General features: G+C 35.2%; 3 protein-coding genes and 1 long non-coding RNA gene across 6 annotated transcripts; 1 reads left to right on the top strand and 3 right to left on the bottom strand.

Annotated features, from left to right (window-relative positions):
• The first annotated feature begins 45 nt into the window (after positions 1-45).
• On the top strand, positions 46-4,216 carry LOC147761111 (uncharacterized). The gene is made up of 5 exons (XR_015335045.1): positions 46-169; positions 678-800; positions 1,069-1,242; positions 1,817-1,940; positions 2,479-4,216. It is a non-coding gene; the product is annotated as an uncharacterized LOC147761111 (long non-coding RNA).
• A 1,101-nt stretch (positions 4,217-5,317) lies between these two features.
• LOC147761112 (uncharacterized) lies at positions 5,318-11,890 on the bottom strand. Its single transcript, XM_087015440.1, has 12 exons — positions 11,679-11,890; positions 11,237-11,368; positions 10,441-10,519; positions 9,985-10,125; positions 9,675-9,738; positions 9,385-9,525; positions 8,224-8,873; positions 7,822-7,999; positions 7,476-7,679; positions 7,079-7,180; positions 6,741-6,910; positions 5,318-6,423 (listed from the first exon to the last, which is right to left on the bottom strand). Exons 2-12 carry the CDS (start codon positions 11,282-11,284, stop codon positions 6,080-6,082), a joined length of 2,121 nt encoding a protein of 706 aa, XP_086871566.1. The 5' UTR covers positions 11,285-11,368; positions 11,679-11,890; the 3' UTR covers positions 5,318-6,079.
• Positions 11,891-12,540: 650 nt separating this feature from the next.
• LOC106154613 (uncharacterized) lies at positions 12,541-26,946 on the bottom strand. Of its 3 annotated transcripts, none has more exons than XM_087015439.1 (12): positions 26,710-26,946; positions 26,270-26,401; positions 25,486-25,564; positions 25,047-25,187; positions 24,738-24,801; positions 24,450-24,590; positions 23,287-23,936; positions 15,958-16,135; positions 15,617-15,820; positions 14,275-14,376; positions 13,969-14,099; positions 12,541-13,549 (listed from the first exon to the last, which is right to left on the bottom strand). In XM_087015439.1, the coding sequence occupies exons 2-12, from the start codon at positions 26,297-26,299 to the stop codon at positions 13,206-13,208; spliced, it is 2,064 nt and encodes a 687-aa protein (XP_086871565.1). In that variant the 5' UTR covers positions 26,300-26,401; positions 26,710-26,946; the 3' UTR covers positions 12,541-13,205. The 3 variants fall into 3 exon arrangements, with proteins under 3 accessions (XP_086871565.1, XP_086871564.1, XP_086871563.1); XM_087015438.1 differs by lacking the exons at positions 23,287-23,936; positions 24,450-24,590; positions 24,738-24,801; ... (2 more) ...; positions 26,270-26,401; positions 26,710-26,946 and adding exons at positions 16,360-17,009; positions 17,511-17,651; positions 17,799-17,862; ... (2 more) ...; positions 19,339-19,470; positions 19,782-19,992; XM_087015437.1 differs by lacking the exons at positions 26,270-26,401; positions 26,710-26,946 and adding an exon at positions 25,802-26,160.
• Positions 21,106-23,202, bottom strand: LOC106179263 (uncharacterized). Its single transcript, XM_087015057.1, has 6 exons — positions 23,163-23,202; positions 22,885-23,062; positions 22,544-22,747; positions 22,145-22,246; positions 21,845-21,975; positions 21,106-21,449 (listed from the first exon to the last, which is right to left on the bottom strand). The coding sequence occupies exons 1-6, from the start codon at positions 23,200-23,202 to the stop codon at positions 21,106-21,108; spliced, it is 999 nt and encodes a 332-aa protein (XP_086871183.1).
• Positions 26,947-27,083: the final 137 nt, after the last annotated feature.

The following is a 27,083-nucleotide window of genomic DNA, read 5'->3' on the forward strand; positions in this document are numbered from 1 at the left end:
GTGATGTGCTTATCGTGTAGAATACTGCATTATTTTTAAATCTTAAATGGATGAAAAATAAAATATTCAGTTTGATGAATTATTTTATTATCAGATCTACAGCCATTGGTGTTGACTGGGTCTGCAGTATCTTCTGGAGGGTCCAGTGTACCAGATGCTGGGAAATCAGGTAACAGAAAAAATGTGTCATTTTTAGGACTATAAGTATACAGGACTTCAAGCTTCTAATGATGGACAATGTGCTCTCTTTTTAATCAGTTGTGAAACATTCAAAATTGTACTGCAGAGATGGAATATTTCACAACAAATGCTGTCTTTATCTACTTGTACATGTATATATGCAAATACATTCCTCGTATATATGAATTTTTAATAAAGTTGTCTAATAAAGTTATGATTTACTGAAATATCTAAGGGCTCAAAAGGAATGACTGGGTTCCCATTAACCTATTGATAATTGTACTAGCAGGATCTGTAGAGATTCTTGCCACATTGCATTCATTTTAAGCAGCTTAAATGTCTGGCACACCCAATGAAGCTGATAGGGGGGTGCACGCTAAAACTGAATGTAATTAAGTGAGAAACCCCTCAGAGATAGATCAATCCTGCTTGTAGGATAGGGTTATGGAAATGGTCCCATAGACAGAGCTTCATCTGATGGCAAATATATTTTCTAGCTCAAAATGATTCCAACCAGGGAGTGAGAAGCCAAGAACCTGCTGCTGCAGCTGTAAGTGAGACTGCCACTGAAACCGCTGAAAATCCCCAGGAGTCAATACAGTTTGAATCGCTGACATCAGGTTTGTATAACAATATGTATTGTGTGCTGTAATGAATGATTAGAGAATACATTTTTTCATGTTATAATAATAATAATAATAATAATAATAATAATAATAATAATTATTATTATTATTATTATTATTATTATTATTATTATTATAATAAGCTGTAGCATTTAGTCTGGAAAGGGATACTTCTCTGAAAATCTGTTACATCTGTTTCCCTTAATATGCTGAAAGTAACCATGTATGCAGTGTAAAGTGTGGATATTTTTAAATTCCACAGACCCCAGACTATGTGACGAAGAGACGGCCGGGTCTTTAACACCAACTACTGATAGTAAGACTGATGCCCATCAGAGGTCTGAGTCAACTGAAGATGATAGCACAGCTTCTCGAGTTCACAATGCAGGATTACCACCATGTGTAAACATGGATTCCAGTCCCAAGGGTGCAAGGAGTAAGTTTTTTTTTAAATCAGGATTCGGTACTGCAACAGTTTGAGACATTGGCATCTTAATAACCTGGTTATTATGCAAGAGTTATTTAAAAATAGTGGTGGATTTAGCAGGTGGGGGTAAAGTGGGTCCTGACACCCTCTCGGTTTCTGGAAAAAAAAAAAAAACTTCCTGAAGGTGGCTTGATAATGATGAAATTCTGCCAGTACAAACAATTTAAATAGTCTGGTAAGACTAGCTCATTAAAAAGTTGCATTTGAATTTTATTTATTCATTTATAAAATCATATGTTTAGGTTATTGTTAATTGCATAAAATGTGTTTATTAAGTTATTGCCAATTGCATAAAATGCAAAAAAATAAGTTTTTGTGTTCATTTGATTATTTCAATATTCAATTAGAAGTTTAAAAAATCATTGTATATTGTCATAATGCTGTAACTCTTTTTAAAGGAGAGTTTTCAAAGGATAAGATAACTTCTTCAAAAATTATGATCTGGCTATAATATAAAACTATACTCAAAATTACTATTTAAATGATGAATATTTTTGTATAATAGGAAAATGTTGACTTTCAGGAACAAAGTCAAGTGATGAAAAGATGGAAAGTGAAGGAGGAGCATCTGGGATCCGTAGATCAAAGTCAGCACCTGTTCATGGAAAACAGCAGCAAGAAAACAAATCGCTACTACAAAAATTCAAGTAAGAAAACTGTTTGAAAGCTATTTAAGTTAGCATGCAGTTGTGCTGTTTCATTAAGTTTTTTCTTTGATTAAAAGGCAGAGGAGACATTTTTTACAGTATCAAAACTATAAGTAAGTTTTTTGATTCGTTTCCATCTGTTTTATGACTTTCATGTGTTTATGACAGGAAGACTGACCCAGTTGTAAAATAGACACTGAAATTCTAAAATGTCATATATGGAGGCTTGTAGTATGAAAGATAGCACTTTTTTTGCTTGTGTTAGCCAAAAAAGTACACAATACATCATACAACTATTGCTTTTATTACTTTTACCATTTATCTGCTTATTTGTTAGCAACATTATAGATCAAAGTTATGATTGAAATTTTTAGAAACAGTTGGAATGGGATAGGTAAGAAATTATTAGACTTACTAGGTAGTATCTATCTATTGAATATAGTTGATATATAATAAAAACAATAATTGAGCTGCCTCAACTGAGGTCTGCACTTCTACACGCTTCCCTTGTTTTAAAGATAAATTGATTTCATTTTAGAGATTTGTTCAAAAGAGATAAAGGAAATGGCAAAGATGAATCAGATCTCAGTGGTACATGAAGCAGAAAACTCATTCAATCCAGTCCCTATCCTTCCTCTCTCTTCTCCATTGATATGCATGTGGTCAAAGCAGACTTGTTGAAAATTGGAAAGAACAACTCTGAAAACGGTACATATAAGACAGCACTTGACACTAGGAGCAATGTGATGGGAGCGAAGAAGTCTTAAGAATGTGGATCCAGTACATCAAACACATTTTTTCTTGTTAAAACAAGATTTAAAAGAAAAAAAAAACAGAAAAAAAAGCTATTAAAAAGTGATGAAAACAGAAAAAACGATGCTCAGTAGATAGTGAGAAACATACTGGTACATGGAATGAACATGTAGTGTACATGTACATGTAAAAGAATTGAAGCCTCTCAGTTGTAATCAGCACAATAATAGACACACATACCAGTAGCATGTTGTTTTACCATGGATACATATAGTTTATATGTAGTATGAAATGTGAGTAATAAACAGTATATTTGGCCTTTGTCAAATACTTGTAAGTATATTGGAAGATAAAAGGGGCTGTACTATAGGAAGGAAAGCACAAGGAGTAGTAACAGCTTACATGTATCCCAGTAGATGGTAGATGGTTTATTATTACTCCAAGCAAAACTTATTTTATTTTTAGAGCTTTAAAAAAATCCAACTGTTGCTTGGTGAATCAAAAAAAAAAAAAAAAAAAAAAAAAAGAACGTGTAATTTTTATGCTATTTACTATTAGTTTAGTATGATCATCCTGTCAAGAATATTGTGTGAGAATGAGAGAATGTGAAAGAAAGTTGTGCCATGTATTGACTTTGTCTGTTGATTAATTTGTAAAAAATAAAACCATAATAAAATTAATTTGTGATAAAGACCCACATTTTAAGTGTTTTGTTTGAGATGTGGGACTCACTTGCATAATAGAATAATAGCAGTGTACATGCTTGTGTGTGTGTGATATTTACACAATAAATTTATATTTAGAATAAAATGTTTAGAAAAAAAAATTTCATTAGTGAGTCAGTAGCACATTGAGGATAGATGTACTGTGTCAATTATTTACAATTTTTTAAACAAAAATACATTCCTTCTCTGCAAAAAAAAAAAAAAAAAATATATATATATATATATATATATATATATATATATATATATATATATATAAAATGCAAAAAAAATTTAAAATGTCATATAAAGATATATTCTGAATGCAGATATGATATTTTTGTAAGTTTCAGTGTTCATGTCATTATAACAGTATTTAGTTGTTTTTTTTAAATAATTAACTGTGTATATTCATATTGATGACTCATTTTGAAGGAGATTGTTCAAAGGATAAGACAGAGGCAGACAAAGACCATCTTCTGGGTCTTCCAGGAAACGGTCAGAATTTTTCAGTTTACACTGAGGGGTATTAAATTTTTTCTGTCAGAAGATTTAAAAATGGGGGATGGATCAACAATGGTAATTTGGAAGACTGTCAATAAATATCTCTGGATCTGCCCCTGTCAGATATTTTGTGATATCTTTATAAGTTTATAAGAATTCTTGTTAGCTCAGATGGGATGGATCTTTTGTAAATTGTGCCATAAGTTAGGGGGGGTTGAGATCTACTTACGTTAAATGAATACAGCATTTGTTTGCAATGATAAAAACATTGTCACTAATTCCTTATTTTACAAGAGAGAGAGAGAGAGAGAGAGAGAGAGAAAATAAGAGCTAGCAAGTTAGAGCATATGGAATTATTTTTTGATTTTTATTTGTACATAATGTTCCTACAAAATGCAGAAATGGGTTTTATCCAGTGATTTCTTACCATTATAATTAGCTTTGATACAGCTACAGACATTTTTTAAAAATATATGTATGCACATGTAAACTTAAAAGTGGTTTAGTACAGAGTACATCTAAGAGGGTCCCATTTGGAGGGGGGGGGGTGTAGTGATATCAGTTTACCTGAAATTAAATCATCAATTTACAAATTACAGGAAATAAAACTGTATTCATACATGTTCCTCATTACAAGTACATGAAATGTGAGTTGAAAATCATGAATATACAATTCTCAATGACTTTGTTTCTTAAAGGACGAAGAATGAAAACTTGCATTTATCTACCAGTCACAGGAATGAGGTTATTCATGGATCACACTAAATTATAGGTTTTATATGCATCTTGGGAAATAGGAAATGACTTTCACCAGTATTGAAAATATCCAAATGCAATGGGACTCTCTTCAATTGAAATTATATTTTTCATACATAAAATGTTTTTATATCCTATTTGTTGATTTGAACAGTGGCTACATAAAGTTAACAGGGTAGAACCTGTTTTAAGGGAATATCACTTTCTAGAATCTGAAAATGAGTTAAAACTATAAGATAATTTCTATTCACTTGCAGTACGTTTCTGTGCATTTTGATCACTTCAGGGTTTAACAAGAGAAGCAGGGGTGTTGATGTGTGTACATGTGGACACCCACCCTTACTGATATATATATATATATATTAGATCAGAGTAAACCCTGCTCTGCTGTGGAAAGACATTCACTTTGACAGTCCCAACTTTTCTTGTCGTTTGTCAACCTCTGAAGTGATCAGAAATCAAAGTGCACAGAAAAAAAACTGCAAATGACAAGAATTTATCATTTTATTCGTTGTTCGGCCCTAAAAGCAGTGGCATCCCCAGTTAGCAGGATATGTTAATGAATAGCAGTTGGAAAGATCACAAAATTAACATTTTATTTGAAATATCTTGTAAGTTTTTATAATAAAACAAAATAAATAAAAATTGTTATTGGGTGTTTTAATTTTTGAGAAAAAGAAGGACCATTTAATTCCCCTTCTGTGATTTACACCTATGGCCAGGTTAATGGTTTTACTGAAAAAATTACAAAAATTGAACACATGGTTAAAATAAATACATGAGCTTTATTTGACTATAATGCAAAGGCTGAGTTACAAATTAAAAACAGATAATTGCAAGATGTTGATGGAAAAATGTACAATATACAGGGCTGTGAGAGCTAATGTTTAAATTTTTTCTGGCAATTGTGTCATTACGTAAAATCACATGATTGAAATGATGAAAAAATATAAAATAATGAAATAATTTATAGAGTGCCGTTAATCTAAAATAGTTTCATTAACTTAGTGCACATTATTTAAGAAAAACAACTTTTTAAAAATCTGACTTGTTTCTAAAAAAGTGAATAATTTTACATTGAATGATAAAGACATAAAGTTAACAGTTTTTCTCTTAATAATGCACACATGAAAAATTCTCGGATTCAACCCTTTTTGGTAAAACAATTTATATTTTCAGCTTGAGAAATTGTTCATTTCAGTAACTACGGTATATATAAAATGTGCAATGTAATAACGTACCATATTACAGTATTGTGGGTTTTTTTGGCTAAGAAAAAAGTTCAGTTTGTAGTACTTGCTTTCTATTGACAGTGTGAAAAATTGAAAAATGAAATTTGTCAAAAAATCCAGTGCTGAGGATTGAAAATTTCAGTAAAAGTCAACTACATCCTCAGACATTCAGCAAAGTGAGTATCACAAGTTATCTATTATTTGCTGCTGGGAACACAGCTCTGTAGATGACAACAGAGGCCACTTTCAGGGGTTCAAAGATGAACACCTCCTCCAGCAGAGCAAACACGACAAGACAGGCCCAGCGGTATGAGCTCTCTGTGGTCAGCTCAATCATGTAGATCTCAGTGAAGAACAGAGAGATGAAGACAGAGCACAGGAGAAGGGCAATAATGATGTAAAGCACATAGTGTGGGAGTTTCTTCTTCATCTCTCCTGTTGCCTCCATCTCTAGCTGAAGTAGCTGGGCATCAGTTAGCTGCTGTGTTGATGTTAGAGATGGCTTTTTGAGTTCATCACCAGGACTGTCATTATCTGGAGTATTTTATATAAATATTCAGTTTTTCAATGTGCATAAATTAAAGTTGTTTGAAATTTACTTGAGTCTTACCATAAAAAAACACCCAGAAAAAAAGAAACAAATTTCATTATAATAATACAGAAAATAATATTAGTAATACTTTTGTTTTAATATTAAGGCACATTTTATAAAGATAAATTGTTGAAGTTTTTTAAAAATATTTTTAAAGACTGAAAACATAAGAATGAAAGGAAAATCAACAAACACCAAATATTGCTAAAAAATGTAGACACTGACAATGAACTATTTAAATTACGAATTCAGCACTTACCATCTTCCAGTTGAAGCACAGCATGCTGGCTGCTCCTCTGTGGAGCTGCATCCAAGAAATCAAAGGCTGACTCAAACACACTTGCCATGCTGTCCTGGTTGATGGCGCCATCTATCATGCTGCCTTGTTGTACAGCGCTGTCATGGGCAGAAATAACACTGGCATCATCTCTGTAATAGGAAAAAAGATTTCACAAAAATATATAAATATACAGCATGGAAAAAATCAAAATAAAAAATAATAATAATAAAATATTAATAAATTAAAAAAGTTAATACCAAAAAAAAAAAAAAAAATAGAATAAAAATATGAGTCGCCTTTCCTGTCACCTATATTACCTTGCTGCCATGTTGGTGTTGCCAGTCTCAGGACCACCGCAGGTGCCATTGTTATTGTTAATGTTGTCATTGGTCTGCAAGATGCTGGTATCAGACTGTGACCTGGGATGATACCAGGCATCTCATACAGAATTATAAATTACAGACAAATTTTGGAGATGGTATAACAAAACTGAGATCCAACCTTAATTAATTAAATGTCAGCAAAATTTTATACATAATTTTCATTTCTTTTTCAAATTGCTACCTTTGAAAATTCTTATTTGAATATAATGTTTATATACAAACTGCATCTATAGGTGTAACCTGTAACAATTGTAAACAAGATGTGTATAACTTATGTTAAAATCATCACTCAATACAGCATCAGATATCACTAGATATAGGTAATACATACCTCTGCAGTCTGATATCTTGGCAAACTCTTGCAGTGGAGGTCTCTACATCCATGTGGCTGAGGCGTTTCTTGGCAAGGTTCTGCCTCATGAGTTCAGTCTTGGAGGCCAGTGACACCTGCCTGCTGAATGGCATCTCCTCCCTGTTGAACACCATGGTGTGGCGTCTCTGTCTCTTCCCTGGCCAAGCAGATGGGGGAATGGGGCTGGAAGGAGTGAAAAAATAATGAAATATGGCAAAGAATTACGTACTCTATTTTTATATACTATAACTAGAATTACAATACAATTCAATTAGTATGATGTTGATTAAATGAAGTGTGGAGAGTTTGAGAGTAATTATCGTACCTGATGATGGCATGGGAGGAGAGGGCCTTGGTTGGCATTTCATCCATCTCCTCAAAGGGCATATCACTGGGCTGCCAGGCTGACAGCAAGGGCTGGGGCTTGTCTCCAAGGGGGGTGTTACTCAGGTTGAGCTGAGAGTCCTTGGCACTCACAGAGCCCCTGGCCACTTTGGGAATGGCTGAAATACAGGATGTTGATTTATTTTTTGAAAGATGATGCTGGTGTTTCTTTCAATATCAGTTAGTTCTTATACCAGAAATGATTCGGAAAATCATGACAGACATTGAGACCTATTCTAAAACTTGGAAATATGGTCATTTCATGACAATTATGCTGACAACTTATAAAAATTTAACCAATAAAAAAATTATTGATCAGTAACAGTTCAATTGATGTAAATACCTGAGGGTTTAAAATCCTCCAGCTTCTGTTCCCCACCACAAGCTGTGTAAGTCAGTTCCACAGGGATATCTGCAGTGTCCAGTACCTCACTGAGAGAAGCTCCATCATGGACCTCAGCCTCCACCAGATACTGGTCCTGGCCTATGGAGACCATGGTGTCATCCTCCACACCATCACTGGCTGGGATGCCTGCATCTCCAGAGAGAATAAAGGCCTCCTCATCATCTGGGGGAGCATCCCTGCAGGCTTGGCGGGCCATGCTGATTCTTCCTCCTCCACCAGTGTCAGGCTTGTCAGTCCATCCCAGGGGGTCCATGTTGAGGATATCATACATCCAGCAGAGGCGTTTGGTCACCGTGTTACATAGGGTGAACTCCACCAGGCAGTTGAGCAGCTTGATGACAAAGTGGATGCCAAATGCAATGATGAAGAGGTCCCCAGACACCAGCTGTTTCTCACCACTGGAAGGCTGTGGGGAGGCCACAGTGAGCAGGATGTTCCCCAGCAGGTAGTTGACATACAGGGAGAACAAGGTCAGGACTGTGAGAGGACGGGACAGGGTGCAGAGGTGCTCACGTGGGCCTCCAAATACAGCGTTTACCCACAAGTGGAACTGGAGCAGGTTGGAAGTGATGGTGTTGAACAACCAGCTGAAATGTGAACAAAATGTGAGTGACATTTTTAAATTACACTCATAGCAAACTATGGCCATATTGTGATATGGGTCTTCATGCCAAATAGCTATAGTCTTAATAAATTTTTTATTTTATTCATATTTATTTACAATTTACTTTAAGCAATGCCTAGACCCTCTAGCATTTGCTTAGCACAAATTGACAATAAATCCATGGAAATAATATGGTCTAACACAAACATTGCTACTGCTATACATTAGACTCTAGCAACAATTGCAGTAGTTGTTCTAATCTCTCACAAACAATCACAGCTTTCTTGCTGTACCCATAATAATTAATTTATATAGACACACTGTTTTTAAAACGAACTGTTTTGCAGGACTTTTCCTGTAAGCCCCCTTAAAAATCATCCATCTCAAAGTCTCAAAGGAATATCATCAATTACTGTTACAAAGTTTTAGCAAGGAAAGTGAATATACAAGAAATGCAGGTAACTTTCTATTAAGAGTCCCATGCTGTGACTGACCTGCTGCGCGTCTGCTCACTCTGGAAGCATACACAGTGGGTCTCCTCCCCTCCATTGTGTGCTGGTTTAAGCCAGATATTGCATGGGAAGGTCCACTCCTGCTCCTCAAGGGGGTCATACAGCTTAATGTTGTCCAGGTGCCTGAAGGGAGATCAGTAACACACTTCACGTACACTTAAAATGGTAAAAGTCATTCATTACTTTTATCTTTACTAATATTGTGTAAGTGAGTAATAGATATTTCAGGAGAAAAGATAAATAAATAAAAAAATAAAGGGAAAAAAACTCACCATTTGGCTTTCTTCCCCTTTCCCTTCTGAGTGATGACCACATGGGACATTTTCCCAAGGGGAGCTGTAAGAACAATAGACATTTCAGTTTCACAGCATATTGTCATTAGTAGTAATCCTTTGGCATACATTTACATCAGTTACATGTAGATATCACAGCTGCAACAAAGCCTAAGCTACTGAAGTTGTCAAAATGAAAAGATTGAAAAAATTGTCGTAAAAGGTTTCTATTGTAGAAAAATTTCCAAATGGCAACTGAAAATGAAGATTCCATCTTCTATAATAAAAATAGTCCTATTTCCAAACATACCTTGTGTGTAGACCAGAAACATGTCCTTCTTCCCACGTTTCAGTATTGGCTGTTCAGTGTCATAGGCTGAGAGTCGGTACCTTGCTGAGGAGCTGGTCTCACTGTACAACTGTACATCTATCTTGGCATTAGTGCCTGCATCTGAAAAAAAAAAAAAAAAAAAAAAAGATATTAAATTATTTGAATCAATATCATATATGGGTATGAATTTCCTAAACCTTTTGTACAATCGTTCAATATCTATTTTTAAAGATGATTTCAATCTTGATAACAATATAAAAATAAGGCATCAGCTCAAGACAACTCATTTACAAAAGCTATATTTACTTTTTCAGTCCTTTTTTTCAGCTGGCAAATTAAAAGTTGTTTTAATAAAAAATTAACTTCATTTTATCATCTTTAAGAAAATAAAACCCTAGTTAATACAAACATCTCCTTGTTGTAGATGTAGCTTACCTTTCCTTAGACCAGTTGTTACAGTCATAATGTAGGCATATTCTGCTCCAGACTCAGCAGGGATGGTAATTATTTTGGACTGAAGATAAATTTAATGAAAACAAGATAAGGTAAAATAAAATTGTGGATGATATGCATAAAAAATAATAGTAATATGTAAAAATCTTTCTTTAAATATTTGATTCCAACTTAAAATTATGGCAACAATTATGAGAAAAAGCTGTTGAATTTATTTATCTTGTTGTAATTTGCAAAACCAAGTTTATTCCCCCCTCCCCCATAAAAAAGTGAAAAATAATGCTATGAATTGTTAAGGTTAGTACCTTTCTTCGCCTTTTAATCATCACTACAGGCAGTAGGATGAGAAAGGGGATAAGGAATACGCTCAAAAGCAATGTGTTGTGCACAACTGAGCCACTAGCAGTAAATGTAGGTAGTGGAATGTACATATCAGAATGGATTAAGCTGCCACTCATTACTCCATGTAAAGGAACAGATGAAACTAAAGAGCAAAAAATAAAAAATAAAAAAATAAAAAAAAAGAAAGAAAGAAAGAAAAAAAAGAAAATACAAATCAAAGAAAATAAAATAAGAGGTGAATAATATTTGTAAATAAAATATACTTTAGAATATTTAGATAGAAACAGAAATAATAAAGACTAAAACTATTAAAAGAGGAAGAGAAATAGAAAAGAAAACATGCAAGACGAGAAATCAAGAAAAAAACCTAAAATATATAACAATCATCAACAAAAGAGAGATATGACTAGTGATTGTTTATTCCTCAGAGCCTCACCTGTTGCTTGAGCATGTGGCAATCTATCATTCTCCACAAAAATGTCATAAATTGGGCCTGAGCTGGGATTCTTTCTAGCTTGGCCCATACCGCTGGCTTCAAAATTGACACGAGGCAATGGAAGGCCAAAGCCTGAAATTAAAAATCCACATAAATCAGTGAATCTACTATCTAATAATGATTTATTTCCTGTAATTTTTAGGGGTATGGATTTATGTTTAAATATTTTCTGAGGCACGCTAAATCTATGCGGTCACGTCCTTGACAACGGTAAACAAACGATGATTGACATCTTAAACCTTAATTTTTTTAATTCCTGCAATAGGAAACAGCAAAAGTAAACTTCAGTGGCAGATAATTGTTATCTGAATGCACTTTAACTTATAAAAATGCTGCTGATAAATGGAATTTCCAAAACCTTCGAAATAAAACGAAAACTCACCGCCTCGAGCAATGGCCAAAACAAATAGGAACAACAGTAACTGGCGTGAAATATTTCCACCAGAATGACCAGCTGATCGTATTAGCTTGATCATCCTGTTCCTTATGCAATCAACTCGCTAACAAAATAAACTAATTATTCACAGATACTCTATTCTTAAAGAAATACTTGCAAAATTGCAACATGAATAAAAGACGGTAGATTCCGTTCGTCCATCCATGTTTGCGCGCAAATTCGTCTGCTTATGACGTCATATTAGGGCCGAACATAAAATGTAGAACGCAAAAAAAAAAGTTACTTCATAAATAAAAGTAGTTTTTTGTTTAACGGAATTTGAAAATTTTACAGAATTGTATGAAAAATAAATCAACTCCTCACATTTTGTACAATAACTGAGATTGATGCAGCATAATACCAATAGTTCACAGGAATAGCGTTCTAGATTATTCTTCTTTTTATATCTCAAAACTCTTTTGCTTTTGGAGGCAACTTTTCATCCGTCACACAGTTACCCAAAACGAATAAATTATATTAAATTCCTTTCTTCTAGGACTCAATTTTTTTTTAAGAGAAGGCACACAAGCCGAAAGCTTGGTCTCTTTTTTCTGTCATAGTTGATTTTTACAGATGCGATTTTAATGCAATTATTTGTTGCTTACACCTATGAATTTTATAACTTGGTGGCACAACATCAACACAGCGTATTAAACAGGGTCATCAGTTCAGGAAGTTTCAAGACAAAAGGTAAAACAGTTTTCCACTTATCGTGTTACTGGCGAAAATGCACGGCGATGTTGACGGCTATATGTACAGACACAGCTGTATCTGTCATAAAAAGGAAATAAAGAGCAAATACGACAAATAAAAATGATAATCTTTATTGTTTCTGGCACAAAGTAATTGATTGGAGACTGATCTGGGTCAACATGACCTCACTCACTAAACAGTATACTTAAACTTTAAAGTGCAGATATACAGTACTGTGCAGGTTTTGTAAATATGCTTCTTTTTTTCCAGAAAAAAATGCATACAATAATAAACCACATGATTGAAATAGTCAAATATATTGAAATGGACGGAATAATTTAAAATGCAGTAGCTTTTTAAAATAGTATCACCAAATTTTTGCATATAAGTTATTTTTTATTTTTTATTTTTGGATGATTCTGCATTTTGTGATACTAATATGAAATAAAAATGCACAAAGATATATCACATAAGCGCTGTTTAAACAATCATTCTGATAAATACTCAATATAGGTCGTCCATCTTCTAATGAGAAGTAAAAACTGACAGTTTATTTATTTGATCCTATTGTAATAAAACTGGTACCTTTGTTTATTTTCGTGGTTAAGATAAGATTTCAGTTTGTACTACTTGCTTTCATTCTGTTTTCTTTTGAAGAGAAACTTTTGACAGTGTGACAAATTGAAAAACAAAAGTTGTCAAAAACCCAGTGCCGAGGATTGAAAATTTCAGTGAAAGTCAACTACATCCTCAGACATTCAGCAAAGTGAGTATCACAAGTTATCTATTATTTGCTGCTGGGAACACAGCTCTGTAGATGACAACAGAGGCCACTTTCAGGGGTTCAAAGATGAACACCTCCTCCAGCAGAGCAAACACGACAAGACAGGCCCAGCGGTATGAGCTCTCTGTGGTCAGCTCAATCATGTAGATCTCAGTGAAGAACAGAGAGATGAAGACAGAGCACAGGAGAAGGACAATAATGATGTAAAGTACATAGTGTGGGAGTTTCTTCTTCATCTCTCCTGTTGTCTCCATCTCTAGCTGAAGTAGCTGGGCATCAGTTAACTGCTGTGTTGATGTTAGAGATGGTTTTTTGAGGTCATCACCAGGGCTACCATCATCTGGAGTATTTAATATAAATATTCAACAAAAAATGACAATATACAAATATCTTTTTAGGTTCATTTAAAGGGCCAAAGAAAAATAGAAACTAAAGCATGTTCAATTATGATAATCAAGGAAATGATATTAAATTAAGTAACAATTTTTACAATTGATGTTTTCACAGAGAGCTATGTTTTGTAAAAGAAATTTACTGAAGGTTAATTTTTTAAAATATTAAAAAAATTTGATTTATTTATATTTATTTGAAAAGAAAAGAAAGGTTAATCAAATAACACTAAATGTAACTAGAGAATATATAAAAGTTGGACAAATATCAATAAAAATGCAGTGACCAAAGATCAATGCTGATATTGTACTATATCAAAAGAAGATTTTCTAACATACATGTACATCAAAAAAGAAGTACACAACATACCATCTTCCAGGTGAAGCACAGCATAGGCAGACTCAAACACAGTTGCCATGCTGTCCTGGTTGATGGCGCCATCTACCATGCTACCTTGTTGTACAACGTTGCCATGGGCAGAAATAGCACTGGCGTCATCTCTGTAATTGGAAGAAAGATTTCACAAAAATAAATAAATGAACAGTATGTGAAAAACCAAATAAAACAAAGTAATAATAAAATATGAATTAATTACAAAAGATGACTGAATAAAATAAGAAATAGAATAATAAAATAAAAATATAAGTCGCCTTTCCCGTCCCCTGTATTAATTACCTTGCTGTCATGTTGGTGTTGCCAGTCTCAGGATCACCACTGGTGCCATTGCTATTGTTCATGTTGTCATTGGTCTGCAAGATGCTGGTATCAGACTGTGACCTGGGATGATAACAGATAACATACAAAATTATAAATTATAGACATATTTTGGACACGCTCGGCTGTCACCTTGATTGGATAGTAAACGATTGTCGTAAAATCGCTAAATGATATTAAAACCGGGTGCATAAACTTGAAAACCACCTACAACAACCTTGGACTGCCACATTAATCCAATACAATGCAAACATAAACTATAACAAGTGGTTAAAGCCTTCAAACCGAATGTCGTAAAGTCCCCATATACCTCCATAGAGACAATAAAATAGAATGAGCTTCTGAAACAAACCTGATCCAGTTCCAACAGAATAATCGAAATAAAATACTGCCGGGCATCGGAGCGGCCTAAAACTTGGCACGCTTACCGCTAATACTGCAGGCTACATCATCCCGTCGCTCGTTTGTAAATTCCGTGCATGGCATACGCACAATCAAACCGTAAAAAACAAATTCTCGGGGTGTCGTTGGCTAGGTCCACTCAACAATCCAATTCAGGAAATGACGTAACCGCAGAGGTCGCATTGTCCAATGGCATGGCTTCTTTTTCGTAATGGTAGGTTAGAGTGGACCTGGCCAACGACACCCCGAGAATTTGTTTTTTACGGTTTGATTGTGCGTATGCCATGCACGGAATTTACAAACGAGCGACGGGATGATGTAGCCTGCAGTATTAGCGGTAAGCGTGCCAAGTTTTAGGCCGCTCTGATGCCCGGCAGTATTTTATTTCGATTATTCTGTTGGAACTGGATCAGGTTTGTTTCAGAAGCTCATTCTATTTTATTGTCTCTATGGAGGTATATGGGGACTTTACGACATTCGGTTTGAATGCTTTAACCACTTGTTATAGTTTATGTTTGCATTGTATTGGATTAAAGTGGCAGTCCAAGGTTGTTGTAGGTGGTTTTCAAGTTTATGCACCTGGTTTTAATATCATTTAGCGATTTTACGACAATCGTTTACTATCCAATCAAGGTGACAGCCGAGCGTGATTTTGGAGATGACATACATGTAACTAAACTGAGATCCAACCTTAATTAATTAAATTTGAAATTGTATGCAAGTGCCATCAGCAAAATCTTTTACATAATTTTCATGCCTTATTGAAAATTCCTATTTGAATATTATGTTTATATACAAACTGCTATATGTGTAACAATTGTAAACACCATGTGAAATTAACTTATCTTGAAATCATCACTCAATACAGCATCAAATATCACTAGATATAGGTAATACATACCTCTGCAGTCTGATATCTTGGCAAACTCTTGCAGTGGAGGTCTCTACATCCATGTGGCTGAGGCATTTCTTGGCAAGGTTCTGCCTCATGAGTTCAGTCTTGGAGGCCAGTGACACCTGCCTGTTGAATGGCATCTCCTCCCTGTTGAACACCATGGTGTGGCGTCTCTGTCTCTTCCCTGGCCCAGCAGATGGGGGAATGGGGCTGGAAGATGTGAAAAATAATAAATTATGGCAAAGAATTACTCTATTTTTATATACTATAACTATAATTACAATACAATTCAATTAGTATGATGTTGATTAAATGAAGTGTGGAGAGTTTGAGAGTAATTACCGTACCTGATGATGGCATGGGAAGACAGTGCCTTGGTTGGCATTTCATCCATCTCCTCAAAGGGCATATCACTGGGCTGCCAGGCTGACAGCAAGGGCTGGGGCTTGTCTCCAAGGGGGGTGTTACTCAGGTTGAGCTGAGAGTCCTTGGCACTCACAGAGCCCCTGGCCACTTTGGGAATGGCTGAAATACAGGATGTTGATTTATTTTTTGAAAGATGATGCTGGTGTTTCTTTCAATATCAGTTAGTTCTTATACCAGAAATGATTCGGAAAATCATGACAGACATTGAGACCTATTCTAAAACTTGGAAATATGGTCATTTCATGACAATTATGCTGACAACTTATAAAAATTCAACCAATAAGAAAATTATTGATCAGTAACAGTTCAATTGATGTAAATACCTGAGGGTTTAAAATCCTCCAGCTTCTGTTCCCCACCACAAGCTGTGTAAGTCAGTTCCACAGGGATATCTGCAGTGTCCAGTACCTCACTGAGAGAAGCTCCATCATGGACCTCAGCCTCCACCAGATACTGGTCCTGGCCTATGGAGACCATGGTGTCATCCTCCACACCATCACTGGCTGGGATGCCTGCATCTCCAGAGAGAATAAAGGCCTCCTCATCATCTGGGGGAGCATCCCTGCAGGCTTGGCGGGCCATGCTGATTCTTCCTCCTCCACCAGTGTCAGGCTTGTCAGTCCATCCCAGGGGGTCCATGTTGAGGATATCATACATCCAGCAGAGGCGTTTGGTCACCGTGTTACACAGAGTGAACTCCACCAGGCAGTTGAGCAGCTTGATGACAAAGTGGACACCAAATGCAATGATGAAGAGGTCCCCAGACACCAGCTGTTTCTCACCACTGACAGGCTGTGGGGAGGCCACAGTGAGCAGGATGTTCCCCAGCAGGTAGTTGACATACAGGGAGAACAAGGTCAGGACTGTGAGAGGACGGGACAGGGTGCAGAGGTGCTCACGTGGGCCTCCAAATACAGCGTTTACCCACAAGTGGAACTGGAGCAGGTTGGAAGTGATGGTGTTGAACAACCAGCTGAAATGTGAACAAAGGGAGGCATTATTAAATTTCACTCAAAGCACACTGTGATATGTTTTTTCATGTCAAATAGCTATAGTCTTAATAAATTCTTAATTTACTTATTTATATTTATTTACTTTTAATTCTAAGCAATGCTTAGACCTTCTTGCATTTGTCTAGCACAAATGGACAATAAATCTATGTAAATAATATAGTTAAACACACAGAATGGTACTGCTATACAAAGACTCTAGCATCAGTTGCAGTAGTTGTTCTAATCTCTCACAAACACAATCACAGCTTTCTTGCTGTACCCATAATTTATATGGACACACTGCTTTCAAAAGGAACTGACTCTGTTTTCCAGGACGTTGCCTTTAAGCCAACTTAAAAATCATCCATCTTAAATGTCTCAAATGACATACAATACTGTTACAAAGTTCTAGCATGGAAAGTGAATTTACAAGCATTACAGGTAACATTTCAACTGACTAAGAGCTCCATGCTGTGACTGACCTGCTTCGTGTCTGCTCACTCTGGAAGCATACACAGTGGGTCTCCACCCCTCCATTGTGTGCTGGTTTAAGCCAGATATTACATGGGAAGGTCCACTCCTGCTCCTCCAGGGGATCATACAGCTTAATGTTGTCCAGGTGCCTGAAGGGAGATCAGTAACACACTTCACATACACTTAAAATGGTAAAAGCCATTCATTACTTTTATCTTTACTAATATTGTCTAAGTGAGTAATAGATATTTCAGGAGAAAAGATAAATAAATAAAAATAAAGGGAAAAAAACTTACCATTTGGCTTTCTTCCCCTTTCCTTTCTGAGTGATGACCACATGGGACATTTTCCCAAGGGGAGCTGTAAGAACAATAGACATTTCAGTTTCATAGCATATTGTCATTACTAGTAGTCCTTTGGCATACATTTTATCAGTGACATGTAGATATCACAGCTGCAACAAAGCCTAAGCTATTGAAGTTGTCAAAATGAAAAGATTGAAAAAATTGTCAGAAAATGTTTCTATTGTGGAAAAATTTCCAAATGGCAACTGAAAATGAAGTTTCCATCTTCTATAATAAATATAATCCTATTTCCAAACATACCTTGTGTGTAGACCAGAAACATGTCCTTATTCCCACGTTTCAGTATTGGCTGTTCAGTGTCATAGGCTGAGAGTCGGTACCTTGCTGAGGAGCTGGTCTCACTGTACAACTGTACATCTATCTTGGCATTAGTGCCTGCATCTGGAAAAAAAAAAGATATTAAATTATTTGAATCATATATGGGTATATATGTCCTAAATGTTTTGTACAAATCGTTCAATATCTATTTTTAAAGATGATTTCAATCTTGATAACAATATAAAAATAAGGCATCAACTCAAGACTACTCATTTACAAAAGCTATATTTACTTTTTCATTTCTTTTCTTCAGCTGGCAAATTAATAGTTGTTTTGATAAAAAATTAACTACATTTTATCATCTTTAAGGAAATAAAACCCTAGTTAATACAAATATCTCCTTGTTGTAGATGTGGCTTACCTTTCCTTAGACCAGTTGTTACAGTCATAATGTAAACATAGTCTGCTTCAGCCTCAGCAGGGATGGTAATTATTTTGGACTGAAGATAAATTTAATGAAAACAAGATAAGGTAAAAAAATTGTGGACGACATGCATAAAAAATAATAGTAATATGTAAAAATCTTTCTATAAATATTTGATTCCAACTTAAAATTATGGCAACAATTATGAGAAAAATCTTGTTGCAATTTGCAAAACAAAGTTTATTCCAAAGACCCCCCCCCCCCCCCATAAAAGAGTGAAAAATAATGCTATGAATTGTTAAGGTTAGTACCTTTCTTCGTCTTTTAATCATCACTACAGGCAGTAGGATGAGAAAGGGGATAAGGAATACGCTCAAAAGCAATGTGTTGTGCACAACTGAGCCACTAGCAGTAAAAGTAGGTAGTGGAATGTACATATCAGAATGGATTAAGCTGCCACTCATTACTCCATGCAAAGGAACAGATGAAACTAAAGAGCAAAAAAAAAAAAAAAAAAAAAAAAAAAAGAAAGAAAGAAAGAAAAAAAAGAAAATACAAATCAAAGAAAATAAAATAAGAGAAGGTGAATAATATTTGTAAATAAAATATACTTTAGAATATTTAGATAGAAACAGAAATAATAAAGACTAAAACTATTAAAAGAGGAAGAGAAATAGAAAAGAAAACATGCAAGACGAGAAATCAAGAAATGAAAACCTTCTAAAATATACAACAATCATCAACAAAAGAGAGATATGACTAGTGATTGCTTATTCCTCAGAGCCTCACCTGTTGCTTGAGCATGTGGCAATTTATCATTCTCCACAAAAATGTTATAAATTGGGCCAGAGCTGGGATTCTTTCTAGCTTGGCCCATACCGCTGGCTTCAGAATTGGCACGAGGCAATGGAAGGCCAAAGCCTGAAATAAATAATCCAAATAAATCAGTGAATCAACTATCTAATAATGATTTATTTCATGTAATTTGTATGGGTATGGATTTATGTTTAAATATTTTCTGTGGCACGTCTATGCAGTCACGTCCTTGACAACGGTAAACAAACGATGATTGACATCTTAAACCATCTTAAGTTTTTTGAAAATTCCTGCGATAGGGCACACCAAAATCAAACTTCAATGGCAGATAATTGTTATTTTAAAGCACATTTACCAATAAAAAAGCTGTTGATAAACTGAATTTCTAAAACATTCGAAATAAAACGAAAACTTACCTCCTCGAGCAATGGCCAAAACAAATAGAAACAATAGTAACTGGTGTGAAATATTTCCACCAAAATGACCAGCTGATCGTATTAGCTTGATCATCCTGTTCCTTGTGCGATCAAGTCGCTAGCAAAATAACCTAATTATTCACAGATACTCTATTCTTTAAGAAATACATGCAAAATTGCAACATGAATAAAAGACGGTAGATTCCGTTCATCCATCCATGTTTGCGCGCAAATTCGTCTGCTTATGACGTCATAGTACGGCCGTATCTAAAATGTGGAACACAAAAAAATTACTTCATAAATAAAAGTAGTTTTTTTGTTAAATGATATTTGAAAAATTTACAGAATTTTATGAAAAATAACCAATCTTATCGTTTTGTACAATATCTGAAATTTATGCAGCGTAATATCAAATAGTTCACAGGAAGAGCGTTCCAGATTATTCTTCTTTTTATATCTCTGAACTCTTTTCTTTTGGGGGGCAAGTTTTCATCCGTCACAGATAATTACCAGCAATACGAATAATATATTCGATTCCTTTCTTCAGGGACTCAAAAAATTTTAAGTCCAGACACATCTGTGTTTGTGCATAAAAAGGAAATAAAGCAACTACGACAAATAAAAATAATAACACAATATATAAAAATGATAATCTTTATTGTTTCTGGCACAAAGTAACTGATTAGAGACTGACCTTGGTCAACATGACCTAACTCCCTCAACAGTATACTTTAAGTGCAGATACAGTACTGTGCAGGTCTTGTACATATGCTTCTTTTTTTCCAGAAAAAATGCATACGCATACAATAATAAACCACATGATTGAAATAGTCAAATATTTTGAAATGGATGGATAATTTAAAATACAGTAGCTTTTTAGAATAGTATCACCTAATTGTTGCATATCAGTCATAGTTTTTTTTTTTTTTTTTTGAATGACAGTTGTATCTTAATAAATAATTCTGCATTTTGTGATACTAATATAAATAAAATTGCACAAGGATATATCACATAAGTGCTGTTTAACAAATCAGTCTGATAAATACTCAATAGGTTAATTGTCCATCTTTGAATAAGAAGTAAAAACTTACAGTTTGTTCATTTGATCCTATTGTAATAAAACTGGTACCTTTGTTTATTTTTGTGGTTAAGATGAGATTTCAGTTTGTAGTACTTGCTTTCATTCTGATTTGTTTTTTGAAGCGAAACTTCTGACAGTGTGACAAATTGAAAAATGAGAGTCAAAAATCCAGTGCTGAGGATTTGAAAATTTCAGTAAAAGTCAGCATCATCCTCAGACATTCAGCCAAGTGAGTATCACAAGTTATCTATCATTTGCTGCTGGGAACACAGTTCTGTAGATGACAACAGAGGCCACTTTCAGGGGTTCAAAGATGAACACCTCCTCCAGCAGAGCAAACACGACAAGACAGGCCCAGCGGTATGAGCTCTCTGTGGTCAGCTCAATCATGTAGATCTCAGTGAAGAACAGAGAGATGAAGACAGAGCACAGGAGAAGAACAATAATGATGTAAAGCACATAGTGTGGGAGTTTCTTCTTCATCTCTCCTGTTGCCTCCATCTCTAGCTGAAGTAGCTGGGCATCAGTTAGCTGCTGTGTTGATGTAAGAGATGGCTTTTTGAGTTCATCACCAGGACTGCCATCATCTGGAGTATTTAATATAAATATTCAACAAAAAATGACAATATACAAATATCTTTTTAGGTTCACCATTTAAAGGACCAAAGAAAAATAGAAATTAAAGCATGTTCAATTATGATAATCAAGGAAATTATATTAAATTAAGTAACAATTTTTACGATTGATGTTTTCACAGACAGCTATGACATGTTTTGTTAAAGAAATTTACTGAAGGTTAATTTTTTTAAATATTAAAAGAAAAGAAAGGTTTATCAAATAACACTAAATGTAACTAGAGAATATATCAAAGTCGGACAAATATCAATAAAAATGCAGTGACCAAAGATCAATTAATGCTGATATTGTACTATATCAAAAGAAGATTTTCTTACATACAGCAAAAAAGAAGTACACAACCTACCATCTTCCAGGTGAAGCACAGCATAGGCAGACTCAAACACAGTTGCCATGCTGTCCTGGTTGATGGTGCCATCTATCATGCTGCCTTGTTGTACAACGTTGTGATGGGCAGAAATAGCACTGGCGTCATCTCTGTAATAGGAAGAAAGATTTCAAAAAAAAAAAAATAAATGAATTGTATGTGAAAAATCAAAATAAAATAATAATAAAATATAATTTAATTAAAAAAGATGACTGAATAAAATAAGAAATAGAATAATAAAATAAAAATATAAGTCGCCTTTCCTGTCCCCTGCATTACCTTGCTGTCATGTTGGTGTTGCCAGTCTCAGGATCACCACTGGTGCCATTGCTATTGTTAATGTTGTCATTGGTCTGCAAGATGCTGGTATCAGACTGTGACCTGGGATGATTACAGACACAATTACAAATTAGAGATATATTTTGGACATGACATATCTTAACTAAGATCCAACCTTAATTAAATTTGAAATTACATGCAAATGCAACAAAATTTTATACATCAATATTCTATTTCTTTGTCATATTGCTTCCTTTCAAAAATTTTATCTGAATGTTATATTTATGTACAACCTACCTATTACCTATATGTGTAAGCGCTAACAATTGTTATAAACACTTATCCTAAAATCATCACTAAATACAGCATCAAATATCACTAGATATGTGTAATATGTACCTCTGCAGCCTGATATCTTGGCAAGCTCTTGCAGCGGAGGTCTCTACGTCCATGTGGCTGAGGCGTTTCTTGGCAAGGTTCTGCCTCATGAGTTCAGTCTTAGAGGCCAGTGATGCCTGCCTGCTGAATGGCATCTCCTCCCTGTTGAACACCATGGTGTGGCGCCTCTGTCTCTTCCCTGGCCCAGCAGATGGGGGAATGGGGCTGGAAGATGTGAAAAATAATAAATTATGGCAAAGAATTACTTTATTTTTATATACTATAACTAGAATTACAATACAATTCAATTAGTAGAATGTTGATTAAATGAAGTGTGGAGAGTTTAAGAATAATTACCGTACCTGATGATGGCATGGGAAGACAGTGCCTTGGTTGGCATTTCATCCATCTCCTCAAAGGGCATATCACTGGGCTGCCAGGCTGACAGCAAGGGCTGGGGCTTGTCTCCAAGGGGGGTGTTCCTCAGGTTGAGCTGAGAGTCCTTGGCACTCACAGAGCCCCTGGCCACTTTTGGAATAGCTGAAATACAGGATGTTGATTTATTTTTTGATAGATGATGCTGGTGTTTCTTTCAATATCAGTTAGTTCTTATACCAGAAATGATTCGGAAAAACCTGACAGACTTTGAAACCTATTCTAAAACTCGGAAATATGGTCATTTCATGACAATTATGCTGACAACTTATAAAAATTCAACCAATAAGAAAATTATTGATAAGTAACAGTTCAATTGATGTAAATACCTGAGGGTTTAAATTCCTCCAGCTTCTGTTCCCCACCACAAGCTGTGTAAGTCAGTTCCACAGGGATATCTGCAGTGTCCAGTACCTCACTAAGAGAAGCTCCATGATGGACCTCAGCCTCCACCAGATACTGATCCTGGCCTATGGAGACCATGGTGTCATCCTCCACACCATCACTGGCTGGGATGCCTGCATCTCCAGAGAGAATAAAGGCCTCCTCATCATCTGGGGAAGCATCCCTGCAGGCCTGGCGGGCCATGCTGATTCTTCCTCCTCCACCAGTGTCAGGCTTGTCAGTCCATCCCAGGGGGTCCATGTTGAGGATATCATACATCCAGCAGAGGCGTTTGGTCACCGTGTTACATAGGGTGAACTCCACCAGGCAGTTGAGCAGCTTGATGACAAAGTGGATGCCAAATGCAATGATGAAGAGGTCCCCAGACACCAGCTGTTTCTCCCCACTGGCAGGCTGTGGGAAGGCCACAGTGAGCAGGATGTTCCCCAGCAGGTAGTTGACATACAGGGAGAACAGGGTCAGGACTGTGAGAGGACGGGACAGGGTGCAGGGGTGCTCACGTGGGCCTCCAAATACAGCATTGACCCAGAGGTGGAACTGGAGCAGGTTGGAAGTGATGGTGTTGAACAACCAGCTGAAATGTGAACAAAATGTGAGTGACATTTTTAAAAATCACTCATAGCAAACTTTGCTCACATTGTTATATGGTTCTTCATGCCAAACAGCTATAGTCTTAATAAATTTTTTATTTTATTCATATTTATTTACTATTTACTTTAAGCAATGCCTAGACCCTCTAGCATTTGTCTAGCACAAATTGACAATAAATCCACGGAAATAATATGGTCTAACACAAACATTGTGACTGCTATACATTAGAGTCTAGCAACAATTGCAGTAGTTGTTCTAATCTCTCACAAACACAATCACAGCTTTCTTGCTGTACCCATAATAATTAATTTATATGGACACACTGTTTTTAAAATGAACTGTTTTGCAAGACTTCTCCTTTAAGCCCCCTTAAAAATCATCCATCTCAAAGTCTCAAAGGAATGTCATCAATTACTGTTACAAAGTTTTAGCAATGAAAGTGAATATACAAGAAATGCAGGTAACTTTCTATTAAGAGTCCCATGCTGTGACTGACCTGCTGCGTGTCTGCTCACTCTGGAAGCATACACAGTGGGTCTCCTCCCCTCCATTGTGTGCTGGTTTAAGCCAGATATTACATGGGAAGGTCCACTCCTGCTCCTCAAGGGGATCATACAGCTTAATGTTGTCCAGGTGCCTGAAGGGAGATCAGTAACACACTATACGTACACTTAAAATGGTAAAAGTCATTCATTACTTTTATCTTTACTAATACTGTCTAAGTGAGTAATAGATATTTCAGGAGGAAAGATGAATAAAAAAAATAAAGAAAATAAAAACTCACCATTTGGCTTTCTTTCCCTTTCCTCTCTGAGTGATGACCACATGGGACATTTTCCCAAGGGGAGCTGTAAGAACAATAGACATTTCAGTTTCATAGCATATTGTCATTACTAGTAGTCCTTTGGCATACATTTTATCAGTTATATGTAGATATCACAGCTGCAAAAAAGCCTAAGCTATTGAAGTTGTCAAAATGAAAAGATTGAAAAAATTGTCAAAAAATGTTTCTATTGTGGAAAAATTTCCAAATGGCAACTGAAAATGAAGATTCCATCTTCTATAATAAAAATAATCCTATTTCCAAACATACCTTGTGTGTAGACCAGAAACATGTCCTTATTCCCACGTTTCAGTATTGGCTGTTCAGTGTCATAGGCTGAGAGTCGGTACCTTGATGAGGAGTTGGTCTCACTGTACAACTGTACATCTATCTTGGCATTAGTGCCTGCATCTGGAAAAAAAAAAGATATTAAATTATTTGAATCATATATGGGTATATATGTCCTAAACGTTTTGTACAAATCGTTCAATATCTATTTTTAAAGATGATTTCAATCTTGATAACAATATAAAAATAAGGCATCAACTCAAGACTACTCATTTACAAAAGCTATATTTACTTTTTCATTTCTTTTTTTCAGCTGGCAAATTAATAGTTGTTTTAATAAAAAATTAACTACATTTTATCATCTTTAAGGAAATAAAACCCTAGTTAATACAAATATCTCCTTGTTGTAGATGTGGCTTACCTTTCCTTAGACCAGTTGTTACAGTCATAATGTAAACATAGTCTGCTCCAGACTCAGCAGGGATGGTAATTATTTTGGACTGAAGATAAATTTAATGAAAACAAGATAAGGTTAAAAAAAAATTGTGGACGACATGCATAAAAAATAATAGTAATATGTAAAAATCTTTCTATAAATATTTGATTCCAACTTAAAATTATGGCAACAATTATGAGAAAAATCTTGTTGCAATTTGCAAAACAAAGTTTATTCCAAAGACAACCCCCCCCCCCATAAAAGAGTGAAAAATAATGCTATGAATTGTTAAGGTTAGTACCTTTCTTCGCCTTTTAATCATCACTACAGGCAGTAGGATGAGAAAGGGGATAAGGAATACGCTCAAAAGCAATGTGTTGTGCACAACTGAGCCACTAGCAGTAAATGTAGGTAGTGGAATGTACATATCAGAATGGATTAAGCTGCCACTCATTACTCCATGCAATGGAACAGATGAAACTAAAGAGCAAAAAAAAAAAAAAAAAAGAAAGAAAGAAAGAAAAAAAAGAAAATACAAATCAAAGAAAATAAAATAAGAGAAGGTGAATAATATTTGTAAATAAAATATACTTTAGAATATTTAGATAGAAACAGAAATAATAAAGACTAAAACTATTAAAAGAGGAAGAGAAATAGAAAAGAAAACATGCAAGACGAGAAATCAAGAAATAAAAACCTTCTGAAATATACAACAATCATCAACAAAAGAGAGATATGACTAGTGATTGTTTATTCCTCAGAGCCTCACCTGTTGCTTGAGCATGTGGCAATCTATCATTCTCCACAAAAATGTTATAAATTGGGCCAGAGCTGGGATTCTTTCTAGCTTGGCCCATACCGCTGGCTTCAGAATTGGCACGAGGCAATGGAAGGCCAAAGCCTGAAATAAATAATCCAAATAAATCAGTGAATCAACTATCTAATAATGATTTATTTCATGTAATTTGTATGGGTATGGATTTATGTTTAAATATTTTCTGTGGCACGTCTATGCAGTCACGTCCTTGACAACGGTAAACAAACGATGATTGACATCTTAAACCTTAAGTTTTTTGAAAATTCCTGCGATAGGGCACACCAAAATCAAACTTCAATGGCAGATAATTGTTATTTTAAAGCTTATTTACCAATAAAAAAGCTATTGGTAAACTGAATTTCTAAAACATTCGAAATAAAACGAAAACTTACCTCCTCGAGCAATGGCCAAAACAAATAGAAACAATAGTAACTGGTGTGAAATATTTCCACCAAAATGACCAGCTAATCGTATTAGCTTGATCATCCTGTTCCTTGTGCGATCAAGTCGCTAGCAAAATAACCTAATTATTCACAGATACTCTATTCTTTAAGAAATACATGCAAAATTGCAACATGAATAAAAGACGGTAGATTCCGTTCGTCCATCCATGTTTGCGCGCAAATTCGTCTGCTTATGACGTCATAGTACGGCCGTATCTAAAATGTGGAACGCAAAAAAATTACTTCATAAATAAAAGTAGTTTTTTGTTAAATGATATTTGAAAATTTTACAGAATTTTATGAAAAATAACCAATCTTATCGT

The sequence above is a fragment of the Lingula anatina genome, chromosome 6, assembly GCF_051362555.1.
Source record: "Lingula anatina isolate TDL-2025a chromosome 6, LinAna3.0, whole genome shotgun sequence".
Lineage (NCBI taxonomy): Eukaryota > Metazoa > Brachiopoda > Lingulata > Lingulida > Lingulidae > Lingula > Lingula anatina.

Excerpts from the sequence above, each read along its gene's own strand:
- LOC147761112 (XM_087015440.1), bottom strand. The coding sequence starts at position 11,284 with ATGACATTTTTGTGGAGAATGATAGATTGCCACATGCTCAAGCAACAG. Across the intron at positions 10,126-10,440 it reads AACAACTGGTCTAAGGAAAG|ATGCAGGCACTAATGCCAAG; the intron begins GTAAGCTACATC and ends TTTTTTTTTCAG. Across the intron at positions 8,000-8,223 it reads GGAGGATTTTAAACCCTCAG|CCATTCCCAAAGTGGCCAGG; the intron begins GTATTTACATCA and ends CCTGTATTTCAG.
- LOC106179263 (XM_087015057.1), bottom strand. The coding sequence starts at position 23,202 with ATGACCATATTTCCGAGTTTTAGAATAGGTTTCAAAGTCT. Across the intron at positions 23,063-23,162 it reads TAGAATAGGTTTCAAAGTCT|CTATTCCAAAAGTGGCCAGG; the intron begins GTCAGGTTTTTC and ends CCTGTATTTCAG. Across the intron at positions 22,748-22,884 it reads TCTTCCCATGCCATCATCAG|CCCCATTCCCCCATCTGCTG; the intron begins GTACGGTAATTA and ends CACATCTTCCAG.
- LOC106154613 (XM_087015437.1), bottom strand. The coding sequence starts at position 25,954 with ATGAGTGGCAGCTTAATCCATTCTGATATGTACATTCCACTACCTACA. Across the intron at positions 14,377-15,616 it reads CAAGATATCAGACTGCAGAG|GTCACAGTCTGATACCAGCA; the intron begins GTATGTATTACC and ends TTATCATCCCAG. Across the intron at positions 13,550-13,968 it reads TGTGCTTCACCTGGAAGATG|ATGATGGTAGCCCTGGTGAT; the intron begins GTATGTTGTGTA and ends TAAATACTCCAG.